General features: G+C 40.6%; 1 protein-coding gene across 1 annotated transcript in view; it reads left to right on the top strand.

Moving 5' to 3' along the window:
• Positions 1-21514, top strand: part of lcmt2 (leucine carboxyl methyltransferase 2) — a 70479-nt gene that overhangs the window by 39777 nt on the left and 9188 nt on the right. Inside the window, exons 8-10 of the mRNA XM_028807516.2 lie at positions 4928-5015; positions 6848-7132; positions 21223-21453. Of these exons, the coding sequence (XP_028663349.1) occupies positions 4928-5015; positions 6848-7132; positions 21223-21453 (604 nt within the window). The remainder of the gene's footprint in view (positions 1-4927; positions 5016-6847; positions 7133-21222; positions 21454-21514) is intronic.

Here is a 21514-nt window from a genome sequence, read left to right as displayed (position 1 = left end):
GGAAACCAAAAAAACCAAGCAGTCAAGGTAAGGGTAATGGGACTTGAATAGCCCATGCATAAGAACATTAAACCCTTAATGAGCAGAGTAAGTGCAGGTAATAGGAGTATTGCCAGCCACAAAATGACAGAAACCGCATCTGAAATTAGTTCCAACATATACATGTTATCCAGCTCAGGAGCCTATTCCAGCAGCTTTGGATGCAAGGCAGGAAAAATCCCTGGACAGGGTGCCAGCCTGTTGCAACAATACTATATACCTGTATGTGCAATATTTATGACATGGCTGATGTTAAGAACAAAATGAGTATGATATTTCAACTGTCTATTTTGAGAGCAAGAGAAAGATTGAAAAGAGGGAGACAAATATTTTAAAACATAATTCTGCCATAGGATTATTTTCACAGTGTTGGGTATTTTGAGCTGTGAATGTAAAATTAAAAAAAGACAAATTAAATACAAAAACACATTAGTGGGTTTAGTTTTTCACCAATTGTCCGACACTCTTGACCTACCAGAGATTCAGTAGAGACATCGCCAACTCAGGAATTTTACAAGGTTTGTATTGCTTTGTTGTTACACAACCTTTTTAATGCAAAGTGATTGGTCAGCAACAATATGCTGATTTTGTAATGTTGACCGTCTTTCTCTCGATCAGTGTTGTTTTATTTTCAAAAAGAATTTCTCCTGTTTAAAGTGGCAGGTGAATTGTTGTCAACAAAACGCAGATACCTGAGAAATAAACTGAAGTGTTACTCATGATTTTTCTGTCTATACTGTAAAGGTTTTGTTGACTAGTACATTCTGACTTCAGGCATTTGAATTACATCTTGATATACAAGAAGTGTAAAGAAATGTGGCAGCTCATCATAACAGACATCAGACTCATATGCAGCCTGAAATTTAGCATAGTGTGTGCTGCAGTATTTATTGTTGTGTACATACTGTATCTTGGGCTTAGTTAGAATTACACCTGACTTGCCTTCATTTGTGAACAGGCTAAAATTCTGTAAGGGATTTATCTGTATCAAATACTTCTCTCATGAGCCCCAGAAATCCAGTGAACAGCAATTTTGCAATTTACCAAAATCATCGCCTTGGTATGCTTCACTAATGCTTGGACCAGAACCTATCATGCTATCACGATCAGTTCCTGAAGAACTCTCACTATTAACACACAGTAAATCACTTTCTTCATCACACACTTTGCCATATTCAGCTTGCTCTGCAATTTCTATGACAACACCCACCCTCCATCACCAGCCACCGTGCACTGGATGAATAGATGTGGATGGCTCCTGGTGGATGACTTTCTGTTTTAGAGTTACAAGTGTTAAAAACTAACAGCAGAAATATTTATTCAAAAACCAAATATGAAATTCTTATTAATATATTTTGATTAATTTTGGGACCTCTGTAGCCCAGGTTAGCCCTTTTGTAAGTCCAGTTGTTACAAAAACTAAAAATATTTTTAGTAAATTATTGTTTTACTAGCCAACCCGTGGCGTAGCATACGCCGCATAATTATGTACAGTAATCCCTCGCTATATCGCGCTTCAACTTTCGCGGCTTCACTCCATCGCGGATTTTATATGTAAGCATATTTAAATATATATCTGGGATTTTTTGCTGGTTCGCGGATTTCTGCGGACAGTGGGTCTTTTAATTTCTGGTACATGCTTCCTCAGTTGGTTGGCCCAGTTGATTTCATACAAGGGACGCTATTGGCAGATGGCTGAGAAGCTACCCAACCACAGCGCGTATTATGTATTAAATAAAACTCCTCAAATATATTGTGAGCACAGGGGCTGTTCGCACCCCTAGAGGACTCTGCCGCTCCTCAAAAAACGCTGAAAGATTACCTTCACTCTGCTCCCTTCTTTGCTGGGCTTACATGTGGCTGCTTTGCAAGCGATATGCTTCCCGCATGGTGCTTCGTATACTTAAAAGATCAAACAGCACGTATTGATTTTTGATTGTTTGCTTTCCTCTCTCTCTCTCGCTCGCTCTGACATTCTCTGCTCCTGATGGGAGGGGGTGTGAGCAGAGGGGCTTTTCGCACACTGGCCTAGAGGATACGGACGCTCCTCTAAAAAATGCTGAAAAATGCTTGCTCCCTTCCTTGCAGCTACTTTGTCCGGCGGTGCTTCGCATACTTAAAAGCCAAACAGCCCTATTGATTTTTGACTGTTTGCTTTTTTCTCTCTCTCTGTCTCTGACGCACACTCCTTTGAAGAGGAAGATATGTTTGCATTCTTTTAATTGTGAGACGGAACTGTCATCTCTGTCTTGTCATGGAGCACAGTTTAAACTTTTGAAAAAGAGACAAATGTTTGTTTGCAGTGTTTGAATAACGTTCCTGTCTCTCTACAACCTCCTGTGTTTTTGTGCAAATCTGTGACCCAAGCATGACAATATAAAAATAACCATATAAACATATGGTTTCTACTTCGTGGATTTTCACCTTTCGTGGGGGGGTCTGGAACGCAACCACCGCGATGGAGGAGGGATTACTGTATTGATGGGTGAACACTTCCTGAAAGACACAGTTGTCCAAATGGGGTGGGTTTGAGGATACGACTGTAGGTGAATGAAAAGATGGAACTCTGGAGAGGGCAACATACAATAGTCCGTGACTGACAATTGGAGGACCACCATCGCACGCTCACTCAGCGATTCACATCCGCGACAGACAAACTGTTTTACACGCTGCATACAGCGATTCACATCTGCGACAAACATGATTTTTCTTAGATGGTCCTGTTGCGTCCACCCTCGCACTCGAAGCATACACACTGCCTGGTCATGTGCCCGCTCGCAAGAGCAACTCACAGAGACCCGTCCACCAACTGTAAGATCATGGGATACCCCTCGCAAACTGTTTTACACGCTGCATACAGCGATTCACATCCGCGACAAGCATGCCTCTTCTTAGATGGTCCTGCCGCGTCCACCCTTGTTCTCGAAGCATACACACCGCCTGGTCATGTGCCCGCTCGCAAGAGCAACTCACGGCGACCCACTCACCAACTCTAAGACCATGGCATTAAAACAGTTTGCGATGGTGGACGCGGTCGTGCGTCGTAACCGAAAAGAATAATGAAAAGTCAATGTGGCTCAGAGGTGCATGTGGAGTGTAGCAGAGACGAACGCGAATGATGCCCTGTTTTGTGAGTTGCTGCGTCCGAGTTGGTGGGCGTGGCTCTGCGAGTTGTCATCGTATCCAATGGTCTTAGAGTTGGTGGGTGTGGCTCCGTCCTGCGTGCTCCATGGGTGTCTTGCTTGCGCTGGTGGCTGCTTAGTGAATTATATATATAGATTTTAGTTAGTCTTTTCAGATACTCTAATAGTTTTGTTTTCATTATTCATTTTGGTTTTGTTAATGATTTTATTTCAGTTTTACGAAAATGTTTTTTATTAATAGTTTCAGTTTTGATTTTAGTTTTCATTAACTATAATAACCTTGCTGTGCACAGTCCTTTTTAATGCTATTTAATGCTAAAAGCAAGAAATTGGCAGCACAGACATGGAACACGGTTTACAGCATAATATATTATGCATGTCCAGCAATATACATGGGGCAAACATCAAGAACACCTGCCACATGTACAGTATACAGGAACATCACAATGCAGTCAGAAGAAAGGACCCACTGTCTCTGATTTACACACATGCAAGTTCGACTGTACACACATTTAATGGGACTCAGTACAAGTAAAATTCAAGGCTAATACTAAAAGTGCCAGAGAACTGGCTGAAATGTGGCTATCCAATGAAAACACCATTAACAGACATTTAAACATGAACCCAGCATATGCAGGCTTGAAAAGAATAAAATGCAAATAATAAATCAGACTTTATGACCAATTCTCTCCAAAACCCCACCTTATTAATCCTCCATCCCCAACCACATCCACCAATCCTCCCCTCCTTATTTGCTATGTATTGCCTTGGGTTTCTATAAGTCTAATCATTTTCCTTTGACGACGATTCCTGGTAGGAATCGTAAGATTAGGAATAAAACATTTTGTGAACTTGGAGAGGCATCAGTTAGTTCTTAGGTTTAGTTTCTGAGGTAAACAGTTAAATCTTTATTTTTCTCTTCTTAATATTTTCTTTTAGTTTTTGAAAAAAAAAAACCATTCATTTAGACATAATGTAGATTACTCCTATACTCAGTCTTAAAAGTTTGAAAAAGGAACTTTGCAATTGTCATAGAAAGGAGAAGATAATACTGAAACTAGATTTCCAATTATTTTAACACAGTACTTATTTTTAGAAACAAATTTATTATTTGAATTGTGTAATTTCATATCAGCTTGCTTACTTGTGACTGAGCTGATTATACGACTGCATGTGCTTCCAGTTACATGCATGAATGTGAAAGAGCAAAATGATTGGAAATGGTGAAAAAGTCCATACTGTACAATACTATTCCTCATCATTAGGGACAACTAATCATCAAAACTAGTCTGCTTTCTTCATAAGTAAAAAACAGAAGTCGCAAATATTGTGATCTTTTTAAAGAGAATTTGAAATGCTTATATTGTAATATTTTATTCTTTCAGCACACATGTTGAGTTTTAGGCTTTAATATAAGGGTCTGCTGTGATTCAAAAATGTTTTACTTTTGTAAAGACCAAATCTAATAACAATAATATATTAGGCCCACATAATGGATCCAGGGTGCAGCTCTGCTTTCTAGAAACACAATCTGAGCTGTCATACTGTGAGGTTTTCTTTATATACGATATTTGCAACCTCTGTGTTTGTGTGTTACAAATTGCAAAAATGCATCCTGAGGTTGAATATTTTAAATAAATTTCATCTATGTGTTTGTCAAGAATTTTGTATCTCTTTTGAGATTTAATGTATTTATGAAGAAATTCTCACCACTATTTCATATTTTGAAATGTTAATGTTTTCAGGGTTGGCATCTGAAGTGTTCTCACTATTTTATTCTGACTGCATCTAAAGGACAGCTGAGGGATTGTCTGCTGCTGTCTGGTTTCCTTGGTGAGAAAATTAAATTTCTAAAATTACTTTTATTTCATGAATCTGTACTTCACAAATTTAATTTGAAATACGTCAGAATTTGCTGCAGAAATAGCCAATGAGCTTTAGTTTCCAATTATCCTTGCATTTTTTTTTATCAGGAACTATGCTTCACAACTTTTATTTCATCTCTAACATGCCGTTCAGTTCTTGACTATGAGAGATGTACAGTACACCCCCAAAATTCACGGGGGTTACGTTCCTGGAGCACCCGCGAATTGTGAAAAACCGCGAATTTTGGATGTGGTTAAAAAAATGCCTATTTTTATAGTTTAAATGCTAAATATGCCCCCAAAACACTTAAATTTAACTTCAAACTCGGATTAATACATTGCCTAAAAAAAGAATGTAAAGGTAAACCTGCATACTGTACAGTACTGTACTGATATGTCACCTGCAGAACTAAAATGAGAAAAGCGCTATATAAATGTAATGAATTATTATTATTATTATTAAAATGTAAAATACCGATGTTACCGCTATATGTACTATAATTCATGCAAGCGCGTTTTCATTGCCAGAAGCCTTAGAAGGTGCAGTGCGTTTCGGCGGCATCTTGGGGCTTTATCTCTTAAACTGCCACATACTTGGGGGTTAATGCATCCCTGGATGCCAAATCCTTTTTTGCTGCACTTTAAGTAAACGTCACAATTCACAAAGAAGAAGTGAAATTTTAATGGAACACATTTTTTTCATGCAAAGAGCATCACAATTACTGCAACACTAATCATTTTACACACTGCTAATGAACTGTATGGAAAAGAGTGGATGGATGATTAAGTAGTGGGTCACATTTTTTACTAATGCATGTTGTGACAATGCCGCTATACCAGAGCTTAACCCGACATAGACAAACATGGGAGGCACACTTATAGAAACAAAGATGCCTTTTATTTTTCTTCGCTTGTGTGAACGTCTTCTCTGTCCTCACAGGCCCACAACAAAGTCCAAAGCACAAATCACCTCTAAACAATACTTTACTGTCTTCCACTACTCTCTGGCAAGCTTAGTCCCCCTCCTTCCGACTCTGGCTCCCAGAGTGGTCTCTGCTGGCTGCTTTTATAGCCCAGCTGGAAGTGCTCCAGGTGTTTGATGACCTATTTCAGAAACAACTGCAGCACCCCCGGAAGCCAACAGGGTTGTAAAGAATTCCATCTTCCATCGAGTCCTGCACTCAAACTTCTCAAATAGACCATTATCAGTAAGATATGCTTGTACCTGGGCTGCAACTGTTTTTTTTTTTTTTTTTTTTTTTTAATATAAAAATTACATATTTGAAATGGGTCAACAATTGTTCTGGTTATCAGGGTCAGCAGCTAGTTTCTTAAAATAGGAGTTATAGTAGCCATCTTAAGAGCTGATGGAACAAAACCAGAAGAAAACGATGAATGTACAATATCAGTTATTAATGAGACAATAGAAGGCAGACAAGCTTTTACAAAATGAGTGTGTTTTATAGTATGTGTGCTGTACATGTTAAGTGTATTTGAATCATGTACTCCTTTCAATCAGTAATATGCTATTACAACCACAGCTTAGGTAAGCAAGCACAGTGAAGAGCTCTTTATTGTCAAAAGAAATCTAGTTTTAAGACATTCATGCCATGGCGGAAGAAAAGTGAGCCAAAATGTTTCAATTTTTAGTATTATACAGGAGTGGCTTACATACAAAAAGGTATATGATAAGTTACCATTTCTGCAGTTTTATTAGTAACATTTTCTTTTTATTTGGGTGCTGCTTAGTAGGATTCTGACTCAATCTGAAGCTGTCCCCCTTTTTTTTTGTCCTCCCAGGCACCAGTCTTTCAATAGCAGTTCCAGCATTTGTTCCTCATTCAGTTCCAGTTTCCAAACTACATATGGATCCAAATGTGGTTGGCATGGTAGGATCTGTAGATGACAATACTGCACTAGCCAGGTTTGGCTTGCAATGTGCACTACTACAACCGGACTGTGTACTAGTGACTGGGGGAGCAGGAAGACATGGACGAGAAGAGGGTGTACACATTCTTTTCAGAGCAGAGACTGATTGGAGGACAGGGCATGCAGAAGTTGAATGCATCCCAGGCACAGAATGGGGTAAGCATAACTCATATTTTAAATATTGAATAACAATGGACAGATTTGTTCAATTACCATTATACCTTAAAAAATGAAAAAAGAAAGCTTTATTATTAAGATACAAACCCTTTTATTTGAGATTTTACAAAACTTTCACAAATTCATTCATTGACTTGATATTATTTCAGTGCTCTTGTTTGGTTCCAATAAGTAATACCTGTTTTCATTTGCCTACAACTGTTTCCAGAGGCCTTAGCTTTTGTGTAAAGAATTACGGGAAATACAATTATCTGACTTTCTGACTGTCCTCCTAAAAGGAAGCACTCATTTAATAATATTGTAGAACATTTTTCAACCAGTGCCACCAGTAAAGAGTGACCTGCTGCACTTCACCAACTTATCTCTGAATGGAAGGCCAACAGTATAATTGTATTTCATCCCAAGATATAGGAAGCAATAAGTGAAGTGCAGATCAACAAATAAACTCTTAAGTATAATATTGTGAAACATATAAAATACAAGCATCAGCATGTCAGCCAGCACCTCCATTCATCCCACAATTGCCAAAACTTTCAAATGTGTTACATCTTTTGTTAGTTCAACAAATGATGTATATACACATATACAGTGATCCCTTGCTATATCGCGCTTCGCCTTTTCGCGGCTTCACTCCATCGCGGATTTCATATGTAAGCATATTTAAATATATATCGCGGATTTTTTGCTGGTTCACGGATTTCTGCGGACAATGGGTCTTTTAATTTCTGGTACATGCTTCCTCAGTTGGTTTGCCCAGTTGATTTCATACAAGGGACGCTATTGGCAGATGGCTGAGAAGCTACCCAACTTACTTTCTCTCTCTCTCTCTTGCGCTGACTTTCTCTGATCCCTTTTAGGGGGTGTGAGCAGGGGGGCTGTTCGCACACCTAGACGATACGGACGCTCGTCTAAAAATGCTGAAAGATTATCTTCACGTTGCTACCTTCTGTGTGCAACTGCTTCGTGAAGCGACATGCTGCACGGTGCTTCGCATACTTTAAAGCTCAAAGGGCACGTATTGATTTTTGACTTTGTTTTTCTCTGTCTCTCTCTCTCTCTCTCTCTCTCTCTCCCTTCCTGCTCCTGACGGAGGGGGTGTGAGCTTCCGCCTTCAACAGCTTTGTACCGACGGTGCTTCGCATTCTTAAAAGCCAAACAGCCCTATTGATTTGTTTACTTTCCTCTCTGTTTCCTTTGAAGAGGAAGATATGTTTGCATTCTTTTAATTGTAAGACAGAACTGTCATCTCTGTCTTGTCATGGAGCACAGTTTAAACTTTTGAAAAAGAGACAAATGTTTGTTTGCAGTGTTTGAATAACGTTCCTGTCTCTCTACAACCTCCTGTGTTTCTGCGCAAATCTGTGACCCAAGCATGACAATATAAAAATAACCATATAAACATATGGTTTCTACTTTGCGGATTTTCTTATTTCGCGGGTGGCTCTGGAACGCAACCCCCGCGATGGAGGAGGGATTACTGTATACCACAAATTAGCACAGTCTCAGATGAAGTAAAGAGTTTAACCTAAATGTAATTGTAGTAATAAGGTGAGGGGATGCTGGCGCACTGATGTTGTTGCCGCTCCTCCCTGTTAACAACACTTTTCACAAAATTCGCTTTAATTCTACACTTTCTTACGCTTGTTTTATTTCTTTTATTGTACGTATAGTTTTGGATACAGCTGACTCGAATTGTATGGATCTGGCTTAATATTTACAGATTTTATGGACTCTACTTTGACTGGGAACAGCTGAGTCTGTGGATCACGGGATGAGAACCTACGAACATTTCTTTGTACCTGGCAATCTAGGAACTCGGGATGATCTGTCTCCGTGATTATATTAAATTCGCTATGCTGATCTGCTCCCGTTTCATCTTACAGTACTCTATGACTGGAAACTGATCTGATTTTCATATTAATCTGGCTTTTGGCTCCAGGGTGATCACGCCTGAAATTACCAAGCGTTACTCCTTGTGACTGTGTATTGGAACCTCCAAATCCTGCTACCTCCTCCTGCTATGCTTTCTGCTGCTTTGCTATCGCCGCTCACCTACGCTACCACACCCGCCTGTCCTACCAGTTCCACTGTGCTGTGCTGCTTCTCCAGTGCTATTCAGATAAGTATTGCCCAGTATCATGCTAAAATACTCTCATGACAAACTCCTTCTTATTAAACAGTTTGTCCAGAGCAAATGGACTGACTGGAACATCCTAAAAGACGCCGGTATTTTGCAACGCCCGAAATATATACATCGCGGGTCAGGTCGCCACCACCGCTGGGCTGCGAATAAAAAGGCCACCAGTAGCATTTGCTCAGGAATACGCCGTCTTTCTCACGACCCTGGAAATAGAAGTGTCAGTGTGCCAAATTTACATTATGTAGAAATAAACCCTGATCGCGGCTCTGTGCAAAAAGAAGCCTCATTAACTAACATTGCACTATTTAACTCGAGGTCTCTTAATGGCAAAGCATTGGTGCTGTCAGAACTCATCACTGACACCAAACTTGATATTCTGTGTTTAACGGAGACTTGGCAAAAACCAAACGAATTTGCATCTCTCACAGAGGCGACTCCAATTGGTTTCACTTTCCACAAGGCGGTGGGCTTGCAGTAATTGTCAGAGCTGACTTAAACATTAAACGAATCCCGATTGACTGTCCATTGTCTTTTGAGTGCCTGGCTCTTAAACTAATAACGAAATCAGGTCCTGTCTCACTCATTGTTCTTTATCGTCCCCCAAAATACAATGCATCCTTCTTATCCGATCTGATTGAACTTTTGACCCACCTAAGCTCTTACTCTCAGAGAATTATCCTTCTTGGTGATTTCAACATCCATATTGACATCCCCACATCTAAACTGAGGAATGAATTCCTATCCTTACTGGACTGTTTTGACTTGACACAACATGTTGATTTTCCAACCCACTCTGGCGGTCATATATTGGATCTGATCTGCACTTCTGGACTATCTGTTGCCAACATTTACAGCACTGATTTGGGACTCTCTGACCATAAAGCAGTATTTTTCACTGTTTCACTGCCTTTCCCTCCTCTTACCTGTAAACGACAAATTTCTTACAGAAACCTTAAAAATATCTGTCCCTCTATCCTTTCTGGATCCATTTCTGATCTTTTACTGTCTTCACCTATTCCACCAACACTAGATAGTCTTGTTGACCACTATAACTCAGCCCTTCATTCAGAATTAGATAAAACAGCTCCTTTATAACATAAGGAGGTTTCCTTTAAACGTTCAGCTCCTTGGTATAACTCAGAATTGCGATCTATGAAAGCAGCTGGCTGACGCCTTGAGAGAATGTCATGTAAGACTGGCCTCACGGTGCACATCAAGGCTTTCTCTGACCACCAAAGGGCTTACAGAGAAGCACTAACTTCTGCCAAGAACACCCAGTACGGCAGAATAATAGAAAGTGGCCACGATAACCCAAGGGTTCTGTTCTCTGTAGTTAATAAACTATTCGAACCCGCATCTGGCCCAACTACCTCTTCTACTGAAGTCTGTGAGGAATTCCTCCACTTTTTCCGTAACAAAATTAACGATCTAAATAATTCAACTAACATAAATACATCATCTGTTTATATCTCTCCCTGTTTTCCCACTCCATCCAGCTCCTTCTCTAAGTTCTCACCAGTCACATCTGTGTCTGTTAATAACTTGCTTTGTAAGATGAGGCCGACTACTTGTGTACTGGACCCCACCCCCACCACACTACTTAAATCCTGCCTTCATGCCATAATCCCGACTGTTACATCAATAATAAACTCATCCCTTGACACTGGCTCTGTGCCAATCACTTTTAAAATTGCTTCTGTAACCCCAATGTTAAAAAAGTCTGGTCTTGATGCTGACAATCTTAACAATTTCCGGCGTATTTCCCACTTACCTTTCCTGTCAAAAGTTCTTGAGCGTGTTGTAGCTTTCCAACTCACCAATTACCTAACCTCTAATAATTTGATGGAACCCTTTCAGTCTGGTTTCAGGGCGCGGCACACCTGTGAAACTGCTCTGCTACGGGTAACCAATGATTTGCTTATGGCAGCAGACTCTGGACAAACCAGCATATTAATTCTGTTAGACCTCAGTGCAGCATTTGACACTGTCAGACATGACATTCAACTGTCCAGAATGGAGAACATGCTGGGTATCTCTGGCACTGCCCTCCAGTGGTTCAAGTCCTATCTGACTGATAGGCAAGAGTTTGTTAGTCTTGGCAAGAGCAGATCCAGCTCAGCGCCGGTCACACAAGGAGTTCCTCAGGGCTCTGTCCTCAGTCCTCTGCTTTTCTGTATTTACATGCTTCCCTTTGGCCATATTATCCGTAGCTATGGACTGGGTTATCATTTTTATGCAGATGATACTCAACTCTACTTCAATGTTAAAAGTCTGTCTTGGCAGTGATCTCATCAGACCTGCCTCTACTGTAAAAAATCTTGGTGTCATTTTTGATTCCTCCCTCTCTTATTCCGCCCACATAAATCACATTAATAAACTTTCTTACTTTCACCTCCATAACATATCCCGTGTTCGCTCCTTCCTCTCCTTTTCTAACGCTGAGAAACTTGTCCATGCTTTTATCACATCCCGCATCGATTATTGTAATTCCCTACTGGCAGGTGCCCCTTCTAATCTTATATCACAGCTCCAGCTTATTCAAAATTCAGCTGCAAGAGTCCTTATTCGAACCAGCAGCAGCGAGCACATAACACCCATCCTGCTCCGTCTCCACTGGCTCCCTGTGTCTTACAGAATCGAATATAAAATCCTACTAATAACCTACAAAGCCTTAAATAACCTCGCGCCAAACTACATCAGTGACCTTCTCCATCACTATGTGTCTGCCCGCCCACTAAGGTTCTCTGATTCTGGCAATCTTGTTGTGCCCCTCACTAATCTACACTCCATGGGTGACAGGGCCTTCAGCTGTATAGCGCCCAGACTCTGGAATGACCTACCAAAATTAATCAGGTCAGCTGACTCCATGAATTCTTTTAAAAAAACAACTCAAAACTCATCTGTTCAGGAAGGCTTTTAGCTCCATTTGACTTTATTACCCTTCTCTCAGTTTACTTCTCTGTCAAGATGCTAATGTAACCTGTGTGTGTGTGCTAGACCATCAATTATGTTGTCTGTTTCTTTTTTTTTTTTTTTTCAGAATTCACTGTCTTAATCTTCTTTATTTATTTATCTGGTTTGTACAATGCTATATACTGTATACGCTGCCATTCTTTATTATATTCTGTAAGTGCCTTGAGCATGGGAAAGGCGCTATATAAATAAAATGTATTATTATTATTATTATTAAGTGAAATGTGTCACCAGCAAAGCAGGTGGAAAGGATGAAACCGGTCTGTCTCCAGTGAATCAGTCTCTCCATGTTAACGTTGGAGATATCTTGTTTGTTGTCACTCGGTGTGTCTCTTATTCTCTTTCCAGCTACTACAGTACATAGGCAAACGGGTACGAGGAAGCCATATCTCCCTGTAACAGTAGTTTTTCTTTGCTCAAATGCTGTTGAGCACCTAAAGTTGGTTGCGTTTAACTTCTAAGTTCTTGTAAAGGTCTTTCTGTGGCATACAAACATGTGATTTTAGTTAGCCTACAATGCTCATCCAGAAGCAGTCTTGACAAAGTGTCAGCATGAGACAGCACAGGCAGCAAATTTTACAAACATTCATGCAGCATCGAAACAGCAAAATAAAAAAGACAACAACATGGATGAATAGAAGAAAAGTGAATTCCATGATGTGGCAGTGCATTCCTGATGAGCAGAAGTACTTTTACACTGTAGTTTGAAGCAGTAATAAACAAAACTGTTGTTGTTTTTTTCCTGGCCTGTGAAGAATTTCATCAGGTGTAAAAATGTCAGTCACACTATATGCTTCAGATTAGACATTCTAGCAATAAGACTCGTTATACACAGAAAACTCCACAGTTTTTGTTTAAAAGATATTAGTGAAATTCAAAGTAAACAGTTCACAAAAAATAATGGAAAAAAGTTGATAATACATAAAAAAAGGGAATCATCTGTGGTACTCTGCAATAGGTTTAAGTATCTAGATATAGGCCTCTATATTTACATTTACTTATTTGGCTGACTCCTTTAACCAAGGTAACTTACAACATTTGAGTTACAGTTGGTTACAATTCTTTTGGTTTTCCAGTTGGAACACAGGCAGGTTAAGTGACTTGCTCATGGTCTCACAGTGCCAGTAGCCAGAATTGAACTCATGACCTCAGGGTTTGAAGTCCAAAGCTTTAACCACAACACTACTCTGCCTGCCTTCTATATACAGTAATCCCTCCTCCATCGCGGGGGTTGCGTTCCAGAGCCACCCGCGAAATAAGAAAATCCGCGAAGTAGAAACCATATGTTTATATGGTTATTTTTATATTGTCATGCTTGGGTCACAGATTTGCGCAGAAACACAGGAGGTTGTAGAGAGACAGGAACGTTATTCAAACACTGCAAACAAACATTTGTCTCTTTTTCAAAAGTTTAAACTGTGCTCCATGACAAGACAGAGATGACAGTTCCGTCTCACAATTAAAAGAATGCAAACATATCTTCCTCTTCAAAGGAGCAAACAAATCAATAGGGCTGTTTGGCTTTTAAGTATGCGAAGCACCGCGGCACAAAGCTGTTGAAGGCGGCAGCTCACACCCCCTCCGTCAGGAGCAGAGAGAGAGATAGAGAGAGACAGATAAAAAAATCAATACGTGCCCTTCGTGCTTTTAAGTATGCGAAGCACCGTTCAGCATGTCGTTTCAGGAAGCAGCTGCACAAAAGATAGCAACGTGAAGATAATCTTTCAGCATTTTTAGACGAGCGGCGAACAGCCCCCCTGCTCAATCCCCCTACGTCAGGATCAGAGAAAGTCAGCGCAAGAGACAGAGAAAAGTAAGCTGGGTAGCTTCTCAGCCATCTGCCAATAGCGTCCCTTGTATGAAATCAACTGGGCAAACCAACTGAGGAAGCATGTACCAGAAATTAAAAGACCCATTGTCCTCAGAAACTCGCGAAGCAGCGAAAAATCCGCGATATATATTTAAATATGCTTACATATAAAATCCGCGATGGAGTGAAGCCGCGAAAGGCGAAGCGCGATATAGCGAGGGATTACTGTATTATCTCCTTCACTGCACATGCGATCAGAAAACTATGTGCCGTTAATGCCTATCTGACTAATAGTACATGTTTCTCTATCTGCCTGACTTCAATCCAGGAACTTTAATATTGTCACTTAGCACTAACATTCAATTACCTTTAGTGCATAGGGGGTGTAAATGAATCTTCCATTATCTCTGTTAAAACTACATTATGTTCAAGTTCAAACTAATAATAATACATTTTATTTATATAGCGCCTTTCCCCATGCTCAAGGCACTTCAAAGAGTTTAAGAAAGAACGGCAGGGTATACAGTACATAGCATTGTACTAAACCAGATAAATAAATAAAGAAGAGTAAGATAGTAAAATCAGAGTTAAAAGCCTAACAGACAACATAATTGATGGTCTAGCACACACACACAGGTTACATGAGCATCTTGACATAGAGATAAACTGAAAGACGGGTAATAAAGTCAGGTAGAGCTAAAGCCTTCCTGAACAGATGAGTTTTGAGTTGTTTTTTAAAAGAATTCATGGAGTCAGCTGATCTAATTAATTTTGGTAGGTCATTCCAGAGTCTGGGCGCTATACAGCTGAAGGCCCTGTCACCCATGGAGTGTAGATTAGTGTGGGGTACAACAAGATTACCAGAATCAGAGGACCTTAGTGGGCGGACAGGCACATAGTGATGGAGAAGGTCACTGATGTAGTTTGGCAAAAGGTCATTTAAGGCTTTGTAGGTTATTAGTAGGATTTTATATTCAATTCTGTAAGAGACAGGAAGCCAGTGAAGGCAAAGCAGGATGGGTGTGATGTGCTCGCTGCTGCTGGTCCATGTAAGGACTTTTGCAGCTGAGTTTTGAATAAGCTGGAGCTGTGATAAAAGATTAGAAGGGGCACCTGCCAGTAGGGAATTACAATAATCAATGCGGGATGTGATAAAAGCATGGACAAGTTTCTCAGCATTGGAAAAGGAGAGGAAGGAGCGAACACGTGATATGTTACGGAGGTGAAAGTAAGATTGTTTCTTAATGTGATTTATGTGGGCGGAATAAGAAAGGAAGGAATCAAAAATGACATCAAGATTCTTTGCAGTAGAGGCAGGTCTGATGAGATCACTGCCAAGATTGACCGGGAAGGAGCTCATTTTATTAAGTTGCGCTTTACTCCCAATTTGCAGGAGTTCAGTTTTGTTGCAATTTAAATGTAAAGAGTTCTGCTCTACCCAGGTTTTAATTTCACTGAGGCAAGTTGTGAGCTGAGAAAGCTCTGATGAAGTTCGACTTTTAACATTAAAATAGAGTTGAGTGTCATCTGCATAAAAATGATAACCCAGCCCAAAGCTACGAATAATATGGCCAAGGGGAAGCATATTAATACAGAAAAGCAGAGGACCGAGGACAGAGCCCTGTGGAACCCCTTGTATGACTGGCGCTGTGCTGGACCTGCTATTGCCAAGACTAACAAACTCTTGCCTATCAGTCAGATAGGACTTGAACCACTGGAGGGCAGTGCCAGAGATACCCAGCATGTTCTTCATTCTGGACAGTTGAATGTCATGTCTGACAGTGTCAAATGCTGCACTGAGGTCTAACAGAATTAATATGCTGGTTTGTCCAGAGTCTGCTGCCATAAGCAAATCATTGGTTACCCGTAGCAGAGCAGTTTTACAGCTGTGCTGTTCTCTGAAACCAGACTGAAAAGGTTTCATCAGATTATTAGAAGTTAAGTAGTTGGTGAGGTGGGAAGCTACAACATGCTGAAGAACTTTTGACAGAAAATGTAAGTGGGAAATAGGCAGAAAATTGTTAAGATTGTCAGCATCAAGACCAGACTTTTTTAACATTGGGGTTACAGAAGCGGTTTTAAAAGTGAGCGGCACAAAGCCAGTGTCAAGGGATGAGTTTATTATTGTTGTAATAGTCGGGATTATGGCATGAAGGCAGGATTTAAGTAGTGTGGTGGGGATGGGGTCCAGTACACAAGTAGTCGGCCTCATCTTACAAAGCAGGTCATTAACAAAAGCAGATGTGACTGGTGAGTACTTAGAGAAGGAGCTGGATGGAGTGGGAAAACAGGGAAAGATATAAACAGATGATGTATTTATATTAGTTGAATTATATTGATCTTTAATTTTGTTAAGGGAAAAGTAGAGGAATTTCTCACAGACTTCAGTAGAAGAGGTAGTTGGGCCAGATGCGGGCTGGAGTAGTTTATTAAATACAGAGAACAAAACCATTGGGTTATTGTGGCCACTTTCTATTATTCTGCCATAATGGGTGTTCTTGGCAGCAGTTAGTGCTTCTCTGTAAGCTTTTTGGTGGTCAGAGAAAACCTGGATGTGCACGGTGAGGGCAGACTTATGTGACATTCTCTCAAAGCGTCGGCCAGCAGCTTTCATAGATTGCAATTCTGAATTATAGCAAGGAGCTGGACGCTTAAAGGAAACTAAGGTTTGTGTAAGAAATTTGTTGTTTACAGGTAAGAGGAGGGAGAGGTAATGAGACAGTGAAAAGTACTGTTTTATGGTCAGAGAGTCCCAAATCTGTGGTGAGAGTGTTGGCAACAGATAGTCCAGATGTACAGATCAGATCCAATATACAATATATGACCACCAGAGTGGGTGGGAAAATCAACATGTTGTGTCAAGTCAAAACAGTCCAGTAAGGATAGGAATTCATTTCTCAGTTTAGATGTGGGGATGTCGATATGGATGTTGAAATCACAAAGAAGAATGACACTCTGGGAAAAGGAACTTAAGTGGGTTAATAGTTCAGTCAGATCAGATAAGAAGGATGCATTGTATTTTGGAGGACGATAAAGAACAATGAGTGAGACGGGACCTGATTCCATTATTAGTCTAAGAGCCAGACACTTGAAAGACAATGGACAATCAATTGGGATTCTTTTGATGTTTAACTCGACTATGACAATTACTGCAAGTCCTCCTCCGCCTTGTCTTAAGCTACGTGGCTCTGTGAGGAAAGTGTAACCAGGTGGTGTTGCCTCCGTGAGAGACGTAAATTCATTCAGTTTTTGCCAAGTCTCCGTTAAACACAGCATATCAAGTTTGGTGTCAATGATGAATTCTGACAACACCAATGCTTTGCCATTAAGAGATCTCAAATTAAACAATGCAATATCCATATTACTAACCGAGAATGCTAAACCGGATGATGGACGCAGGCACATCCGGCAATGGGCCGTAGCTGCAAAAAGACGTACTGCGCAGGCGCAAAAAGAGTCCGCGAGGGTCGGCTGAGGAGCCGAGAAAGGCGGATAGAAGAGGGCGAGAGAGGCGGATGAGGGGCCGCGAGAGGCGGACAAGACCACAGAAAAAAGGAGTGAGCACAGGAAAAATTGAGAAATGAGGCGCAAAGAGCACCGAAAAAAGGAAACGGCACATAAAAAAGTATTCAAACGCAAGCAAAGCACGAAACACATTGCACACGAAACTAGACCCAAAAAAAAAAAAAGAGGCTCGCGCATAACAGCAAGGCACCCCCCCCTTACAGGCACCGGACGGGACACACACCAAGAGGGGGATTCAACAAGCCCATGGAACACAAAAAAAAGAACACAAAACCACCCCACAGACCCTACAAGCAAGGGACGGGACACACACAAAGAGGGGGATTCAACAAGACACAGGAACACAAACAGAAAGAAGACGCTCGCGCGACAACAATCCTCAACCCCCCTCCCCCCCCCCACACACACACACATCCATAAGAAGTGACACCCAAAGCCACATATTCTAAAGTGAACATCAACACCTTCACACTAGACAGCATAGGTGTCAGCATTGGTGGATCTCCTTACAATAAAGCACTATTAACCGTTCAACTGCAGAAAAAGAAACATATTAACAGTGACTGCGATCCTTCTTATTACTTATCCATATTTCGCATGCTGAGAAAGAAACAAGTCATGAATACACGGTCACGGGTACAAAACGAAAAGGAAAGGATAACAGGAACAAACACACGAAAACGAAAGAAACAACAAAATAGACGGCTATGCAGCATAGGTGGATCTCATTACAATAAGGCACTATTAACCGTTCAACCGCAGAAAAGGCTCCATATTAACAGTGAGTGCAATTCTCCTTATTACTTATCCATATTTCTAAAAGAAAAAATGTCTCGACTCCAAAAACGCAAAGCTCAACTAAAGCTTCTAACTAACGATGTACCTAAAAGTAAAAACTTTATGAACTGCATTAGATCCTACAATGGTTCATTTGCTTTTGCATATACCGGAGTAAATATCAGGCCACCAAAAGGCACTGGCCCATACTACTTTCGCATATGTGCACAAATACTGCATCGCATTGGAACAGTGCACCCTGAAACAAATCAACAACGCAAATATGCACAAATCTACATCCTAGATCCACATGACGCAAACTATCAATCAAAGTGCTGCATCGCAACAGGCATGGATTCAAAACGAAACACCTCCCGTCTCAGACATACGTTAATGGCAGCGAAGGCTACAACGGGCTTCTCACACAGCACAGGCAAATGGATTACAGCTCCAAAACAACACGTCCCAAATACTACACATACAACAACGCGCCTTTCAAACGGCACAAGAAAAACATACACCAGTAAAATTCATTCGGATTAATGAATGTCATTTGCAATCATTGTCATTCAGTTCACTTCCCTGAAGAAACAACTGGAAATACAAGTTATACATTTACACGTTGTTGTCAAAAGGGTCAAATTAGACTGCCTTCTTTACATTCATATACTGAATATCTACAGAAGATTCTAACTGACGATGTACCTGAAAGTGAAATCTTTATCAACTACATTAGATCCTACAAATCGGTATCCACTATGAACATTAACGGTGGCACTGCACGTGACATCCGTCTTGAAAAAATGTTGTTTATTGATGAATGTTCAATGGCATGAAGTCACTTACTCAACACCATTCATAAACTTCTACAAACGTTTATGAATAATAATATTCGATTTGAAGGAAAGGTACTTTTATGAGGAGGAGATTTTAGACGGTGATTAGCTATTCTTCCAGATGCCATGCACTCAGCTATTGTTCAGTGCACCTTAAAATACGCAGACAATTGGCATTGCTTTCAAAAGATACAGTTAGTAAAAAAGATACGATGTCCAGAACCAGATCATAACAATTGCTTATTACAACTGAGAGATGGTACACTCACCAATACAGCTGGACTTCAGGCACATATTATTACAATTCCTCAAGCCTTTATCTGCGACAACTTAGTTACAGAGACATTTCGAACAGCAATCTCATTAACCCAAATGCCCCTTTTAACACAACGCACTATATTATGTCCAAAAAATATTAATATAGAAAACATTAATACCCAAGTCATTCCATTACTTCCTGGAGAGACACAACTCTTTCTAAGCTCTGACAAACTTGACTCTGATCACAACAATAACCATCTTAAATGACCTTACAAGTTCTGTGCTGGAATTACCTTTTACACTTAAACGGCGTGTACAAAGAAATTTTCAAATAAACCTTTACACTGTACCACACACTTTATTGTTTGCTTTCTATTTGCATCATCTACACCGTCACACTATTCTATATCTCATTCATACATCACGCTCTTTGTCATTCCAAACACCAGGGGTTGGCGAGCGAAGCGAGCAGGGGGCGGAGCCCCCTAGTTAGTTGATGAGACTTCTTTTTGCACAGGGCCATGAGTAGGACAGCGTATTCCTGAACAAATACTGCCTGTGATATTCCTGTCAGACCATTTGCTCTGGACAAACTGTTTAATATGAAGGAGTTTGTCATGAGAGTATTTTAGCATGATACTGAGTGATACTTGTCTGATAGCAGTGGAGAAGCAGCACAGCACACTGGAACCGGTGGGACGGGCGGGTGCGGTGGCGCAGATGAGCGGCAATAGCAATGCAGCAGAAAGCATAGCAGGAGGAGGTAAGAGGATTTGGAGGTTCCATCATACAGCCACAAACAAGTAATGCTGCGTATTACAGGCATGATCACCCCAGAGCCACAAGCCAGGTGGGTGTGAACATCAGATCAGTTCTTAGTCATAAAGCACAATAAAATGAATCAAGAGCAGACGAGCATTGCAGCTATAATCAAGGAGACAGATCATCCCAGGCTCCTAGATGGCCAGGTACAAAGAAATGTTCATAGGTCTCGTCCCGTGATCCACAGATTCAGTTGTTCCCAGTCAAGGTAAAGTCCATAAAGTTTGTAAAAATTCATCCAAATCCATACAATTCGAGTCAGTTGCATCTACGAACTATACATACAGTAAAGAAATAAAACAAGTGCAGGATTAAGGCGAATTTTACAAAAAAGTGTTGTTAACAGGGAGGAGCGGCAACAGCATGCGTGAGCCAGCGTCCCCTCCTCTGTAGAAGTACAAACTAAAGTAAATTTACCTTTAACATAAAGGATTTGGCTCTTAACAGTGATGTACTGGCCATTTCAAGGAAAGTGATCTATGGACAAATGGAGCAAAACAGTTCATTCTAATAATAATAATAATTCTTTGCATTTATATAGCACTTTTCTCAGTACTCAAAGTGCTCAGCAATTGCAGGTTAAGGGCCTTGCTGAAGGGCCCAGCAGAGCAGAGTCCCTATTGGCATTTACGGGATTCGAACCAGCAACCTTCCGATTGCCAGTGCAGATCCCTAGCCTCAGAGCCTAACTAAAACAAGAATCTTGAACTCGGGAATAGGACTGTTGAGATATTAAAGTAGGGATGGTGTCAAAACTAATACATTTTGTGTTCTAATAAGAGAACATTTATTCTCTTAAATCATTAAGACCCTGAGTATGAAATAATTTGTTATGACATCTGATTGAGCCTGTAGATTTTTGTAAAAGATACTTGTAAAGCTGAAAAACAGTGAAATGTATGCAAACATGTTTTCTGAATTTTAGGGGCAAGGATGTTCCACACAGTAACTCCACTTCCTGGATGCAGAACTTGTGTAGTTTTTGGTGGGCGCTCCTCTCCTTTGCAGCCTGCATGCAGCGTGCTAAGGTTAACATGGAATACACTTAATCCGGAGAATTGTTCATTCTTCAAACTAAATGTTCACCAGCTGCATTGCTTTGGCACTTTACCACCCCCAAGATGGCGACATACAGCGACCCTGCTCACCTGGAAAGGTAAGAAAATAGGTCCAGCAAGTAACTGCATTAAGAGTTGTAGCAGTGTCATAAAGTGTGT

Source organism: Erpetoichthys calabaricus, chromosome 8 (genome assembly GCF_900747795.2).
Source record: "Erpetoichthys calabaricus chromosome 8, fErpCal1.3, whole genome shotgun sequence".
Lineage (NCBI taxonomy): Eukaryota > Metazoa > Chordata > Cladistia > Polypteriformes > Polypteridae > Erpetoichthys > Erpetoichthys calabaricus.
The sequence above is the reverse complement of the archived record's forward strand: the minus strand, read 5'-3'. Positions and strand labels throughout refer to the sequence as shown.